The sequence below is a fragment of the Colias croceus genome, chromosome 13 (genome assembly GCF_905220415.1).
Source record: "Colias croceus chromosome 13, ilColCroc2.1".
Classification (NCBI taxonomy): Eukaryota; Metazoa; Arthropoda; class Insecta; order Lepidoptera; family Pieridae; genus Colias; species Colias croceus.
This window is the reverse complement of record NC_059549.1, coordinates 12726-28131: the sequence shown is the minus strand read 5'-3', so window position 1 is coordinate 28131 and position 15406 is coordinate 12726. Positions and strand designations below refer to the sequence as shown.

Sequence of the window (15406 nt, the reverse complement as noted above, 5' to 3'; positions counted from 1 at the left end):
CAACGCAGTCAAATGCCTTGGAGAGGTCACAAAATATCCCCAGAGCATTTTTTGAGTTTTCCCATGCTTTATATATATGTGTTAGAAGTGCAACCCCAGCATCTGTGGTTGAGCGCCCCTTTGTGAAACCAAACTGTTTGGTGTGCAGTAAATCATTAGATGCAAAATGACTACTCAGTTGGTTTAATATTAACTTCTCGAATACCTTACTTAATGTTGGTAAAATAGAGATAGGTCTATAATTGTTACAGTCTTCTTGATCGCCCTTCTTAAATAGAGGTATAACTTTACTAAGCTTTAGTAAATTAGGAAATGTACCATAGTCACAACACTTATTAAATATAAAAGCTAAATTTTTCGCAATATTTTCTATGATATTATTAACTAAATTTACGGACATTCCCCAAAGATCACAAGTATTTTTTAGATTAAGCGTCTTAAAGGCAGTAACAATATCACTAGCAGTTACGTGTCGTAATTCAAATAATGTACTGCACCCCGCAACATGGTCCCTCAAAAAGGTTTCTGCAAGTGCTGAAGACGAATTTAAACTATTAGTAATAGTAACAGGGACACTACTGAAGAATTCTTCAAAAGCAAGCGCAACATCAGCACTTTTGTCAATAACCCTGTCATTATCTACAAGTTTTATAGTATTACTTGATTTGCTTTTACCCATTTCACCATTAATAATAGACCAAACTGTTTTAACTTTATTATCCGATTCGCGTATTTTATCTCTGATATACAATCGCTTCGCAGTAAAACAAACAATTTTAAAAGTTTTTGAGTAATTTCTAACATAACTAAGAAAAGATGGGTCTTTATTATATTGCTTCATACCATATAACTCATAAAGAACGATCCTACACCTATGTATGCTAGGTGTCGCCCATTTACTAAATGGTAAATCCTTGGTAATATTTAAAGATTTAACTTTAAATATTTTTTCAAATTCATTATGAACTAAATTGAAAAGATTTTTAAACATTTCACAAGGATTATTATTACAGGATTGATCATTCAGTACGGGCAGGTTTTTATATATACATATTTTTTGAAGTTATACTTCTTTTGGCGCGATGGAGAAAAATAATGAGAATGAAGTATGACGATGAGTGCTCGTGACGGTAACACCTAAACAGGGTTCCTTGTAAAACACCAGCAACCTCGCAGGACAAGATAGCTAACCCTGTATAATTTAATAAATCCAGTTCAATTTTGACTTGGATATAAGGATTACGGTAGACTTACAATTTGGCATTTAAGTTATCTGCTAAATTGACCAACTGGTTTATTGGATATTTTGTTTTGTTTGACTGGTGTTTTTGAAATCAGATATTATTGGAATGTAGTATTAACGGAAGCATGCCAGTAAAGAGCAAATGTGGTACAGGAATGCGGTATAAAATCTGTTGTATGCATTTTGCTGCTATGGTATTACAGCCATGCGGGATGGCGCATGCTCCGGAAAAACAGAATAATTTAGTATTCGATTGTTTTATTAAATTACTAGCGGTCCCGGTGAACTTCGTACCACCCAGTCATTGAATGTGCTGTTTGTTACCTTTTAGCTGAACTAATTTCAGTTTTGAGGAATGTAATATAATGATACAAAATAAATACTAATATAGGTATATAATAGTTTTTTATTACGATGAACAACACAATATACAGTAGGTAATAGAAAAAAAAAAAAACAATAATTACTTAATAACAGAGAAAATTATAGAACTAAACTATTTCGTGCAGCCTGTGATGCACTCGGATTCACTCTGTTCATTTTTGAGTTCGGGATTTGAGGCTCAACCGGTACCTGGAAATGAAATGTCACAGTTTACATTAACTAACATTGTTCACTTTACATTTTAACTCACATGCAATACATTTTAATTAAAAGGGCAATGCTGACGCGACGGTTTGAAATTAATATTAACATTAGGGCTTGCAATAGCGGAATTTAAATTTATATTTTTGGTTTTATTTTATGGCATTCAAATGCTTTATAAATATAAATTTATAAAGAATAGAAAAATAAATTAAAACACCCCATGTATTTAAAGTAAATTTCACTTTCCCTCAGTCAATAACATTTCAACAACCAAATATCACCCAAGTTTGTACTCAAAAAATCATATAAAACCATCTCAGTTTGTTCACAGGCCCTCTTCAAAATAGGAGAAACGTTAGAATATAAATGACAGCCCTAAATCTAAATAAAAAGACCAAAAGTAAATTGGAAGACATCACGTGTCTACAGATAAAAACCTCACCCTGTGTGAATGCAGCGGCAAACATACTGGTATAGCATCATCGTGCAGACTAATCACATCCATTGTTCTATTGAAAGCACTTTCGGGGAAATGTAGGGAACATACTATGATATATCCTTTACATTTGGCTTGATATTTTCAGTTTCAATTGCTTCTAACCATTTTCCTTTTCTATTTTCACTTCTTGGTAACCTATAAAAAATGAATTTTTAGGTTATTATAATTTTAGTCCTGACCTGACTTATTTATAAATACATTTTTAAAGTACTATAAAAGCGACTAATCTTACTTAAGTTAAAATTCATATTAGGTAAATTTAAGTGTTTTATTTTTCCTTGCTCCTTGCTCTTGGCAAAATTAATTTGTTAATTTGGAAGTGTATTCACCAAAGCAACTATTCTTAAGATTAATGACACAGCCTTGGGAGACGCACGTCTTCATCGAACATTTTGCTAATGTCGATATTATAAGCCATCACTAGCACCCAAATTCATTATTTTACTAGAACGAAAATATACAAAATAAAGCTATATTTGGTAACAATTTTGCACTGAACATAGTCTGTGAATACTCCTCAATTCAATATACATGACAATAACTAAATCAGCAAAGAAATAACTAATATTTCAGTCAAAACGTATACATACCGGTGCAAAGACAAACTTTTCTGGTTTTCATTCTTTCCGGAGCCACATCCCACAATACTGCGCTTTGGCATTATGCCACTATTTGTTCTTGACCACTCTATATGTTTTAGACACAAATGTTTGTCACAATCACAAAAATATTCAATATTTTTCAATGTTTACTACGGAGCAATGACAGAGCATGTACATCGTAATAACGAGAACATAAAATGGCGACCGGCCACAGTAGGTATTTGAGCTAACTTCAAATGTCAAGCGGTATAGAATTAGCACTGACTGACGTATAGCCATATTTTTTCACATATCAGAATATTCATTAGTTAGAAAGAGACAGTATTAGTTTTATTATTTCGGTATCGAAATGCATGATATTTGTATAATCAGTTGTTTGTATAGAACAATATGCCCTGTCCATAGGATTCCTTAGTCATTGGTATCAAACAGCTGCGAAAAGACAGTTTGTCATTTTGACAGAGAGGTGCATAGATAATACCTACTGTTGACTGCTCGTCTCAGAGGCTGTTGACTGTATAAAGCTCAGAGTATAATGTATAATAGGACAGGTGAATCCAAGGTTGATCCAAGGCATCAAGGCATTAACTACTTGCTCTGTGTCCAAGGCCTGAGTATTTAATATTATGTTCTGTGATCCAAGGTGAATATTAATTATTATTATGATATTGTGATTATGATAGAGACCTAGACAGTACCAACAGTACTGTCTTTGCAACCCAAGCTGCAAGTTGTAACCATTACTGCAAGTTGCAACTGAGAAACTAGAAAGACTCAAAGGACATCAAATACACAATAATGAATAACTACCAACAATCAACATTAACTACCGACCTATCCGAAGAGAAAAATTATAAGTCTATTATGAACTGTAAATTCAAATTCAAATTAACATTGTAGATAACATTGTGTGTTTTTGTGACATTATTTTTAAAACCTGTTTTAACGTTCACGTTTGCCAACATGACGTTTGCTCAATCGTCACAATATGTCAATTGTCAAATTGTCAGATTTGAGATATTTTTATTCATTTTTATAATTTGTTTACAAATTTTAATTTTTCGTGTCTGCAAATCAGAAATTAAATTAAAAATTAATTTTAATTCTTGGAATATAGTAAAATATCTTTGCTATTAATTTAGGTTAATATAGGTTAATCGAATGTATTTTTCACCATTGTATTATTTAGTTGTTATTTATAGGAAATATTGCTATTAATTACTATGGCCCTATTCCCGGCGTATTCCGATAATAAAGGGTTGAAAGACGGACAAAATGCTTTAGCTGAATTACCAGGTGTGAAATAGTTACATAAACAAATTATGAAATTATTGGGTTGACTTTAGAAATTTGCGGCACGAATTTCGGCGTGATTTTTATTTTTTCCGATCGATAATAATGCCCTGAAACATACATTAGCGGCTTTTCGTGCGGAAACGTATAATTACACAGAAATCTTAATTTTAATCTTTGAGGTTATGTTCAAAAATTGTTGAGTTACCTACATTGACAAAACTACAAGAAGGAATATTGTGTTTGAAAGAGATAACAATTAATGTCAAAATGTGCATTCAAAAGCATGTTTCTGAGGGACAACAATTCATAAGGATTATTGGCGAGTAGTAGGTATATGATTGGGCCGGGCGGTGGAACGGGGAATGTAATCCATCGTCCGGTTCGGTGAGGCGGCTTGAGACGTGTTCCGCTCATGCCGCCAACGGGAGGGAAGAGCAGGCAAACCATCTTTCCTGTTCTTGGCTCGCGCCTGGCCTAGAGATGGGCTGCCGCCGAGGGGGTCGCGGAAGAATTCCAACCAATACCCGCGGCCCCATCATTAAAGCGGCTCGACGGAACACAGTGGGGTTTTAGTCGGTAGGAATCCGACATAACCCACGGCTCCTTCCCCGGGGGCAGTGGGTATCTTTGGAAGATTTCCCCACTATAAAAAAAAAAAAAAAAAAAAGGTATATGATTGGGGCAACATTGGTATGTTCATAAAAAAGTTAATCACTCAGACCCAGACAACCCATTTGTTGCCCCTGATGGAACTCATACACAAAAAATTGAGTCCCAGTGGTGTGTTGTAAAAAGATTTTTTAAAAAGATAACTAAAACCACCCAAAATTCGATGATATTATAAAAGAATATGATATGTGGAGACGCTGGGTGGAAAAAAATAAAATGGATCCATTCATTACCCTTGTAAATTGTATCAAACATGTACATACAAATAATTAGAATAAATAATTATTAAAAAAAAATATTGTATGTATATTGCACACAAATTCTTAGTAAGGGAACCGAATCTGTCCACCCCGAATCCACGTGGTACTTGTCTGTCATACACTAGAGTGTATTAAAAAAGTCGGAGGCGCGGAGGAGCGTGGCGCCCGCGTGTGCTGAGGAGCAGGCAGAGTCAAGCGAGCTGGAGTGGCTGAGGCTGGTCGCCAAAGGCGACCAAAAAGCCGAAGCTACGAAGGCGAGTGAAGACTCCTGCCTGCAACGAGGTACACGGGGGCAAGCGCCACGTTCTGCAGCGCCGCAGCAGTCAAGAATGCCCATAATCTTCGATATACTTCTAACTACATTTATAAATATAATCTCGAAAAAATTAAAAAAAGGGGGGGTTTCCGCACCCCCCACTTTATAGGGGATCTCCCTTTACCTCCCCCCTCCCTTTCTCACCCCTCCCCCCCTTAAGTCGTGCCGCAAATTTCTAAAGAAATAACAAATTATTTATATTAATAATTCCCATTGAATTTCTGTAAAGAAGTGATATATTATATTACACAAACTCTTATTAATCATTACAGCTACTAATTTAATAAACAATTTAGGGTGATTTTATCATTTTGTTTTATCTTAGCTTGACATCAGATGATATTGTGGTCAAGCATTCCCCATTGTCAATGAAACAAAAATATTACAAAATATGTTTCAATCAATAATAATTATACACGCTTGCATTGCCAGTTCCAGAGGCCATGGAAGTACAGTTGCTGGCAAGTGATTCAGAGGAGGAAAGAACAATTTCTGTAAAAAGGAAGTCTGAATCAACTTCTAGAGATTTGTCTTCTAATGACTTTTATATTGATTGCAAGCTGGATCGTGGCAACCTACGTGTCTCTACACTTTACTATCCAGGCAGGCCACAGTAAGTTTGTGATATTGTACTGTTATTATTCCAAAAAATTTTAAATATTTTTTAAAATCATATTGTCATTCTATGTAGATATAGTTATATAAATGCACTAAGCGTTGGTGTAAAGAAGGCATGCAAAGATAAAGGAAACGGATGGCGGCGTTATTATTCAAAGCATTTACAAGATGAGGATGATAGCAGTGAGGCTGTGGAGAGGCAGACTGCATACCGCAAGCTGCTAGCAGAGACACCACATGACCAGATGTTGTGGGAAGCCTACATCGATTTCCAGGTATTTTATGATTAATTTTTTTTTTGCCTTTAATCTATGAATTTTTACACAGATATTTTATAGTACTTTCCGACATTAGGTATACTTTCTTAATGTATAAAAATTATAAATTGTTACATATACATATACACAGAACATATTTGTTACAGGAAATGTGTGTTAGTGTGGAGTCTGCTTTAGAAATTGCTTGTGAAGCTGCAGCGCAACTGCCTAATTCAACTCGATTAAGAGACAGGCTGTTTGCTTTAATGAAAGCTGCATTGTCTCACAGACAGTACCTTGAAGGTCTTCGAGACATGCTCGTCGAAGGTTAGTGACCTAGTATGCTTAAGTTTTTAGATGTCAAAAATTACCGAACAACTACTTCCACATTGGAAACTATGATAAATTGTGTAGTTCTACTATCACAATACAACATGCAATGCAAAGATTAAAATAAAAGATTATAGGTGAAATATTAATTTTGCAAGAATAGATATTGATTGTTATTATTGTCAATGATTGTTTAGTGAAATAATATGATGATATTGAATGGCAGAGAAGCGCATGAGCGTGCGCACGGCGGTGTGGGCGCGGCTGGTGGCGGCGGCGGGCGCGGAGGGCGCGGGCGAGGCGGGCGCGCTGGCCGCGCTGGCCGCCGCGCTCGCCGACACGCGCCCGCACGCGCCCGCCTACCCGCGCCTGCTGCACGCCTACGGTGAGCACTGCACTCAATATTTTATAGTATCATTTTTTTCTTTTGTTTTATTGATTAGAATTTTTTTAAGAAATTCCGTAACGAAAAAACCTCACGCTCCCCACTCCGACGGGCACGGAGGTGTGGCTTGAAGGCATGCTATGTAATACAATGCTTTACCGCGGCAGTCCTCGAGTGACACACGTTTTTTTTTTATATTCGCTGATTCTTTCTAGTCTCGGTTGAAGCACAACCCAGACACTCCATACAAAATTGTCGTTTTGACACTCACACTAGCATTAGGCTATTACACTAGTCTAATGCACAGATGTACACAGTATAAATGTGTGCGTATATGCTTTAGGGTTAGTAACGAGTGACTGGCTGCAGCTGAGGCACCACGCGGGTGGCGTGAGTCGTGGCGCCGCGCCGTCGCGACTCGCGTCCCTATGCCGCGCGATTTTGAATTTATTATTCAGATAGATTACATAAATCGTTCAAATTTATGTTTAATACATATTACATTGTACCCTTATTGCTTAAGTAAAATATTAATTGACTTACCTTATCTCGTCACTTAGTAAACTAAAAACTCTTCTGATTTGTATCATATTTAAATACAATATTTAACCATTTTTATGTATTTTTTTTATATTAAGAAAAACGACAATCACATATAAAAAAAAAGTACACAATTTGATCAATGTTGTCAATCTTCGCTGCGTATCGTCCTTGCGGTAAGTGCTAGCCATATTACTCGTGATCGTGCGGGGTGAGGTAAGTGTTTACTTTTGGCGGGAAGTAGAGTGTCCGTTCTGTAGCGTTAGATACTATTAAGTATTCTGTGGGTTAAAGTTTAAAATAATATATCATTTATTAACACTATCACAATAACCTATTACAAAATGACTGTACGCCGTCAGGTGCGCACCTGCGCGCGGCGGGGCTGTGGGAGCGGCTCGTGCTGGCGATCGAGCTGCTGGTGGCGATGAACTTCCCCTCCTCCCCCGTGACCTTCCCCCCCGCACCCCCCGCGCCGCCCGCCGCGCTCCGCAACGAACAGCGCCTGCAAGAGCTCGAGGATAAGGTAGCGCAGCTATAGATTACATTATTTGTCAAAGCCATTCCTTTATTCTTTCACTTTCACTTTACACTTTCACATATTATTATAATATCATAAATTGAAATTTTAGGTAAAACATACCTTATCGCGTCATTCGCTACGATTTTGTGTTGACTATTTTGGTCACATTTGTAATATCATAGCTCAAGTTTCAAAGCCGTCGGTCGGACAGACTCAATAAGCATATCGTGTCCCGCGCAGGCGATAAGCAGCGGGCTGCCGAGCAGCGCGGTGTGGGTGCGCGTGGAGCGCGCGCGCGCGGCGGCGCACTGGCGGCCCGCCGCGCCCGGCCCGCCGCGCGGCCCGCCGCCCGCCGACCCGCAGCGCGCGCCGCTGCCGCACGACGTGGCCGACCTGCTGCAGCCGCACGCCGCGCCCGCGCTGGCGCTGCGCCTGCTGCTGCTGGCCAAGGTGCCGCTGCTGCCGGGCACGCAGTGGGGCGCGCGCCTGCTGGGCGAGGCGGACGCGGACTGCGGCGAGGCGCTGCTGCCGCTGCTGGCCGCCGCGCGCCGCCTGCCGCCCGCGCACCCCGCGCGCGCCCCGCCCGCCGCCGCCGCGCGCCTGCTGGCCCTGCTCACCGACCCGCCGCACTACTTCAGCGACGACACCGGTACCGCTCCACTCTACTCGACTATTCATACACTTTCGTGAACACGCGCAGTTTGTTACGTCGAATGGAATAATAAGTACCTAAAGAACCAAACTTAATCTCGTAATGACTTCAAAAAGTATTAGGGGTTGCAGGGGACAGTTTCGGATTTCGGTGACCATTACTTTTCGAAAAATTATTTTTTAATAATATGATTAACACGTTGGCAGGCTACGAGAGCTGGGTGCGCGCGCTGTGGGACGCGGCGTGCGCGGCGGGCGGCGCGGCGCGCGAGCCGCTCGCGTGCTGGCGCCTGCGCTGGCTGCACGCGCGCGCGCTGCTCGCGGCGCCGCAGTCGGAGGTACGTGCGCGGCGGGCGGCGCGGCGCGCGAGCCGCTCGCGTGCTGGCGCCTGCGCTGGCTGCACGCGCGCGCGCTGCTCGCGGCGCCGCAGTCGGAGGTACGTGCGCGGCGGGCGGCGCGGCGCGCGAGCCGCTCGCGTGCTGGCGCCTGCGCTGGCTGCACGCGCGCGCGCTGCTCGCGGCGCCGCAGTCGGAGGTACGTGCGCGGCGGGCGGCGCGGCGCGCGAGCCGCTCGCGTGCTGGCGCCTGCGCTGGCTGCACGCGCGCGCGCTGCTCGCGGCGCCGCAGTCGGAGGTACGTGCGCGGCGGGCGGCGCGGCGCGCGAGCCGCTCGCGTGCTGGCGCCTGCGCTGGCTGCACGCGCGCGCGCTGCTCGCGGCGCCGCAGTCGGAGGTACGTGCGCGGCGGGCGGCGCGGCGCGCGAGCCGCTCGCGTGCTGGCGCCTGCGCTGGCTGCACGCGCGCGCGCTGCTCGCGGCGCCGCAGTCGGAGGTACGTGCGCGGCGGGCGGCGCGGCGCGCGAGCCGCTCGCGTGCTGGCGCCTGCGCTGGCTGCACGCGCGCGCGCTGCTCGCGGCGCCGCAGTCGGAGGTGCGGGGGCGGCCCGAACGCCGACACTCGCGATTGTCGATATACAGATAAAATAAAATATACGTTGCACGGGCTCGACGTCAATTAAGCTTAAACTTTTACGCAAAATATAACTCTACAATTTCTACATATCGAAGCGGAGTATAGCTCGATATTAATATGTCGCAGGAAGCGGGTCGACTGCGCAGCGAGGCCCGCTCCGTGCTGAAGCGGTTCGCGCCCGCGTCGCCGCTGGCGTTCGCCGAGTTCGCGCTGCTGGAGCAGCTGGCGGGCGGGGTGGGTGGGGCGGGCGGGGCGGGCGGGGGCGGGGCGGCGGCCGGCCACGCGCTGCGCGCCGCCATCGCAGACCCCGACCGCCCCACCGAGCACGCCATCTATGTCGCCAGGTACACTGGTTGGGTTTGTTGGGTTTGTCTCACGACGAATTAGTGAATAAGCAGAAGACAAATAAAAATTTATACAAAATTTTTAGAACCGGCTCCAGATTGTCATATCTAAACCGAATTCAAACGGGAGCACCCCGTCAAAATAACAGAGTGCATTTTTTTATTAGTATTCCAAAAAAGTGAATCTCCAATACGTAACATAGGCGTGTACCGTTGCAGTGCGGTGCGGGCGGTGTGCGGCGCGCGCGCGGGCGACAGCGCGCTCGTGCACGCGGTGCTGCGCCGCGCGCCGCCCGCCGGCCCGCCCGCCGGCCCGCCCGCCGGCCTGGCCGCGCCCGAGCCGCGCCTGCGGGACGCCGCGCTGGCCTTGGTGGGTTGCTCCTTATATTCATTTAAACAATTTTCAATAAAAATGGTTTTATTTATTTCAAACGATTCTATTCTACTTATATGCCTAGTATTACTTTTATGTTCATATCGACTCGCGTGTAATATTCAGTGCGAGGAGCGCTGCGCCGCACTGGAGCGGTCGTTCGAGTCGTGCGGGGCGGAGGCGCCGGGGGGCGGGGCGGAGGCGCCGGGGGGCGGGGCGGAGGCGCCGGGGGAGGCGGGGGGCGGGGCGGGCGTGTGCGGTGCGCTGGCGCCGGGCGCCGAGCAGTGGGCGCGCGCCCGCGCCGTGCTGTGCGCGCCCGCCCGCGCGCTGCAGCTGCTGCAGGAGCTGCCCGCGCGGGCCGTGCACGTGAGTCCCCCGCGCCCTGCACTCGGACACATTCATTGTAGTCGTACATACTAAACGACGAGTGACGACGTTCATTCTGTTTAGAATGGTTTATTAAGGTTAAGCAAATGTGCAGTTCTAAGAAAACGAACTAATCTGTTATTTTATGCCCATCGTAACAAGATTAGGTTATCGATTTATGACTCTTGTATTGTTTATAAATTGTTATGAAACATTAATCGACTAAACATTAAAAATCTAAGATCACATAATCTAATCTGCACGTTCCGCGTCCACCGTTCCAATAACGAAATCAGCGACGGGCCTCCGGCAGGTGCACAACTCGGAGGGCGCGGCGCTGCGCTACCACGAGGAGGCGGCCGCGGCGCTGTGCGAGCGCACTCTGCCCGCGCACGCGCGCCCCGCACGCACCGCACTCGCCGACCTGTTCCCCGACAACGCCTACCTCGCGCTCGGTCTGACGATTCTCCTCTATTCACTCTTGTTTATATTCTGTTTGCAAATCTATACAAATATTATAAAGAGGAAAAGTTTGATTTTTTGTTTGTTTGTTTGTATGAATTGAATAGGCTCCGAAACTACTTGGCAGATTTGAAAAATTCTTTCACTGTTGGAAAGCTACATCATTTCTGAGTGACATAGGCTATATTTCATTTTCAAAAAAAATAGGCATCCTTACTAAAATTACGATAACGTAATCCAAGGTGTGAAAAAAATATCAAAAAACTACCTTACATCGCGTGCGCTGCGAAAACTGTTGATGATAGAACAAAATGATATACTACATTTTTTTAGAACACACCATTGTCTACAAAAAATCAGCGGCAGCATATCTCTAACTATTACAGTCATGTCACAATAAGCGTTTTTTTATTGAAAAAAAGAAATTAAAATACCACCGCTACAAAAAGCTCTTTATTTGTACCTTGGTATTAACCCTTATCAAAATAAATGATGTATTATTTAATATTATATATAATATTTTAATAGCCATAAATATTACACTGTTTTTAGCTTTGTTGATTCTACACGTTGGGAAATGTAATACTTATAATAAATGCGAAAGTTTGTGAGGATGGATGTACCTACTCACTCTTTCACGCAAATACTACTGAAGATTACATTGAAATTTAGTATACATATATAGAGGGTAACTTGGATAAACATATATGTATATCCCGGAAATCCCACAGGAACGGGAACTATGCGGGTTTTTTTAAACGCGGGCGAAGCCGCGGGCGGAATGCTAGTATTCAATACATGCCGTCGAGCCATTGTAATTAATTGAAATAAAAATTCAAGTAATACATTGAAAACATAATATTATATACTAATAGAGCAATGTCCACTATGCAGCGTGCAGCGGCGCGGCGGTGTGGCGGCAGGGCGCGCCCCGCCCCGCCCGCTCCCCGCGCGCCGCCCTCGCGCGCCTGCTGCCCGCGCTGCTGCGCGCCGTAAGCTCGGACTTCGCCCCGCCCGGTGACGCTTCTATATTTACTTATTCATTTATATTTTATTTGTGTAGGTACCGGCGGGTCGTTTAAGGCGAAATACAATCGTGTTTGTGCACCTTTTGGGCTACGCCCCCTGGGTGGAGCATAAGAGCGCGCGGGACGCTTCACGAAAATCCCCTCGCCACGCCACGCAACTGAATAGATGACGGAAACATACGGAACTAACGGAGGTTCAATGAACTTTACTTAAATTCTTATATTCGCGCGGTTGAAGCAGAGTAAAGCGATCAGGCAACGTCTTTTCGTTGCCGGACCCATCGGACTAGAAAAACGACCTCTGTTCCTTTGCACGAAGGTCGATTTTTAATTGGTACAAGTCTGGTTACAAAAAGTGAGCTTGCGACTAATTTATTTTATGATGAAATGATTTGTTATTGTTAGAATTGTCGCTACCTATGTAAGTTATTTGAAAATCTTTGTAAACAAAATTTACAGTTTTTCGTCGTGGGGACTTTACGTACAATATGATAATAAAAATACATAATAGACTTATGCTATTTACGTTTGGTTTTTTTTTACATAATATATATCATATTTGGCTAAAATGTACTTTAAGGGCCGTCGAGTTGGTCAACCAAAATTTTTTTGGAGAAAGGTCTATGCCTAAGTAACTGACCCGTAAAATCTTAACCTAAGGAGATTTATAGTTTTTTAGAAATTAATTATTAAATTTTCATAATTTTTCATACAATTTCGAGCAACCATCTTGACATTTGTTTTTTTTGTTGCGTTTCGTTTTTGCAAGTACAACTCTTATACCCATGAATTTTTATTAAAGACGCGTTAGCGTCGACTACAGGAGGCAGAACGGCGGAAGCGACCGGCCTACGCGCAATTTTGTGCTCATAATTTATAAATATATTCTTTTTAAATTACTGATGTATTAAATGTAAAATCTAATCTCTAATCTAGTCTCTCAAGAATTGAATGGAAGTGGATGTGGATAAAGTTTCATTGATATTACTTTACTATTGTCCAAATGAAATTGATTGACCGTTAAATTTTTAGGAAACTTCACAACGTTTTTCTATCGAGGCAAATTTTTTCAATCGTGTTTCGGTTCCCACACGTCACTAGACAAACTCTTCAATTAAATAAATCCATAAATAAAAAAAATCAAATTGGTAGTTTTTGAAGAAAAAATTAATTCTCCGTGAGCTCGAAACGTCTGTTTTGGGTCTCATTTCACCTTAAGAGGAGGCTCCCTAAATTTTATGTGAATTTGCATTAATATTCTGAAACTGTCACACATTCAATCAAAATGGAACTTTAGTAGTTTTTTAAGGATTATTACATTTTTTAAGATTTACTTGGACTTTATGTCTAAAATAAATGTTAACAGTAAGAATCCCAAGATAATTTTTCTCTAGATCAATTTGGTTATAAACGAAATAAGAATTGAGACTTACGACATTTAGTTCCGAGCTCGAAGGCGATCAAAGAGCGCACGCGATAATCAACTTTATTACGGCTGTGTTAGCGTCTAGCACCGTAGCGGTCTCACCGGACTCTCAGTGCCGCGCTGTGCGCCGTCGTGAGAGGGTCTGTATCGCACGCGGCCTTGCCATTAGGTTTATTATTTTGTAGTTATTTTAATAAAACTCTTATTACTTAAATATTATTTTGACGAAACGTCTAATCTAAAGTTTAAAATTGTATGACACAGTCGTGTCAAGTATGGTAATACGGTCCTATTTTCAATGGAGCCAGTAAATTCCTCGAAAATGTTTTCGTTCTGTTTCAGTCTAAACACCGAGTACCTTTACGACAAATACGCAACAATGACCACAATCATGGACATACATACTTCCAGATACCTCTATGATGAACTGATAAAGATTTTATTGAAAACGTTCTGTATCAAAACTGTTGCTAATAATATTACATGCACCTGCAACCTTGAACCTAGCGCGTGAGTTCAAGGCCAGTTGCGTTGGAGATTGTTGAAAACAGTTGTTCTCTACATTTATTTTCGCATAACTCGTCAAAATTGAAGGTACAGCTGATTTTATTTTCGCGACTTAAGGTTTGGACAACTGGCGACGCGCGACGTTCGTCTCGCTCGCGGTAAACGAAGCGCGGACCGCGGAGTGGCGGGGTGCATGGGGCGGAGCTTGCGTAGAAAGTATTTTAGACTGTTCGCCGCCCGGCCTTAACGCATGAATTAATTTCGTACTAACGATCATGTAAAATTTCCACCCATCGACTGACACGTAACTCGTCGCGTTCGCAGACGCGGAGCGGGCCGTGCGCGCGGCGCGGCGCGCGAGCGGGCCCGGCGCCGGCGCGCTGCTGTGGGCCGCGCGGCTGGAGGTTGAGGCGCGCGCCGCCGCGCCGCGCCTGCCGCACGCGCTGTACGCCGCGCTGCAGGCGGAGCCCCAGCACAAGGTGGTTGCACTGAGCGCGCTCGCCCCCAAACACCCCACCCCCCACACCCCCACCGCACTCACCGCCGCCCGGGCCCCTGTTGCAGTGGCTGCACGTGCGTGGCGCGGCGTGGTGCGGCGGCGAGGCGGCGGCGCTGGCGGACGCGCTGCTGGAGCGCCAGCTGCGCCTGCACGCGCACCCGCTCGAGCTGCTGCCGCCGGCGCTCCCCTAGCGAAGCCCTCGACGCGTTTTATGAATAATTTTTTTATGAATAAATATATTACACCCTTGTGGAACGTTTCATTTATGTCCTCTTTTGGGTATCACGATACACGTGCAACCTCTGGTCTCACTTTGGTCGTCGGGTACTCACTTGATACTTGTACCATTGCGAGCAAGTACACACATCGTCTAACTTAAATAATAGTAAAATGATATATAAATTGTGAAATGATAATGATAATAGATAATTAATGTACTAACATAGTAATTAAAAAATTACTAACAAGTGGACCTATGATGTTCTGATAATAAATGAATTTGAATTTAGCAGTCACGGTGCAGTCACGTCATGGAGTAATGCGATGATTTTGGCATCTTTGCCAAAGAAGTTTGACTTCTGACACGTGTGCTCGGAACACACGCTCTTTTTTATAATAAAAATCGAAATAAAAGTGAAACAAGTGAAGTGTGTGTT

General features: G+C 43.6%; 1 protein-coding gene and 1 long non-coding RNA gene across 2 annotated transcripts; one reads left to right on the top strand and one right to left on the bottom strand.

Moving 5' to 3' along the window:
* Positions 1-1631: 1631 nt before the first annotated feature.
* LOC123696771 lies at positions 1632-2980 on the bottom strand. Its single transcript, XR_006752121.1, has 3 exons — positions 2921-2980; positions 2274-2465; positions 1632-1816 (listed from the first exon to the last, which is right to left on the bottom strand). It is a non-coding gene; the product is annotated as an uncharacterized LOC123696771 (long non-coding RNA).
* A 928-nt stretch (positions 2981-3908) lies between these two features.
* Positions 3909-14999, top strand: LOC123697015. Its single transcript, XM_045643433.1, has 16 exons — positions 3909-4228; positions 5906-6086; positions 6165-6366; positions 6516-6675; positions 6905-7063; positions 7966-8129; positions 8367-8775; positions 8985-9115; positions 9872-10089; positions 10309-10459; positions 10589-10828; positions 11142-11283; positions 12185-12366; positions 12724-12739; positions 14576-14730; positions 14774-14999. The coding sequence occupies exons 1-16, from the start codon at positions 4156-4158 to the stop codon at positions 14939-14941; spliced, it is 2751 nt and encodes a 916-aa protein (XP_045499389.1). The 5' UTR covers positions 3909-4155; the 3' UTR covers positions 14942-14999.
* Positions 15000-15406: the final 407 nt, after the last annotated feature.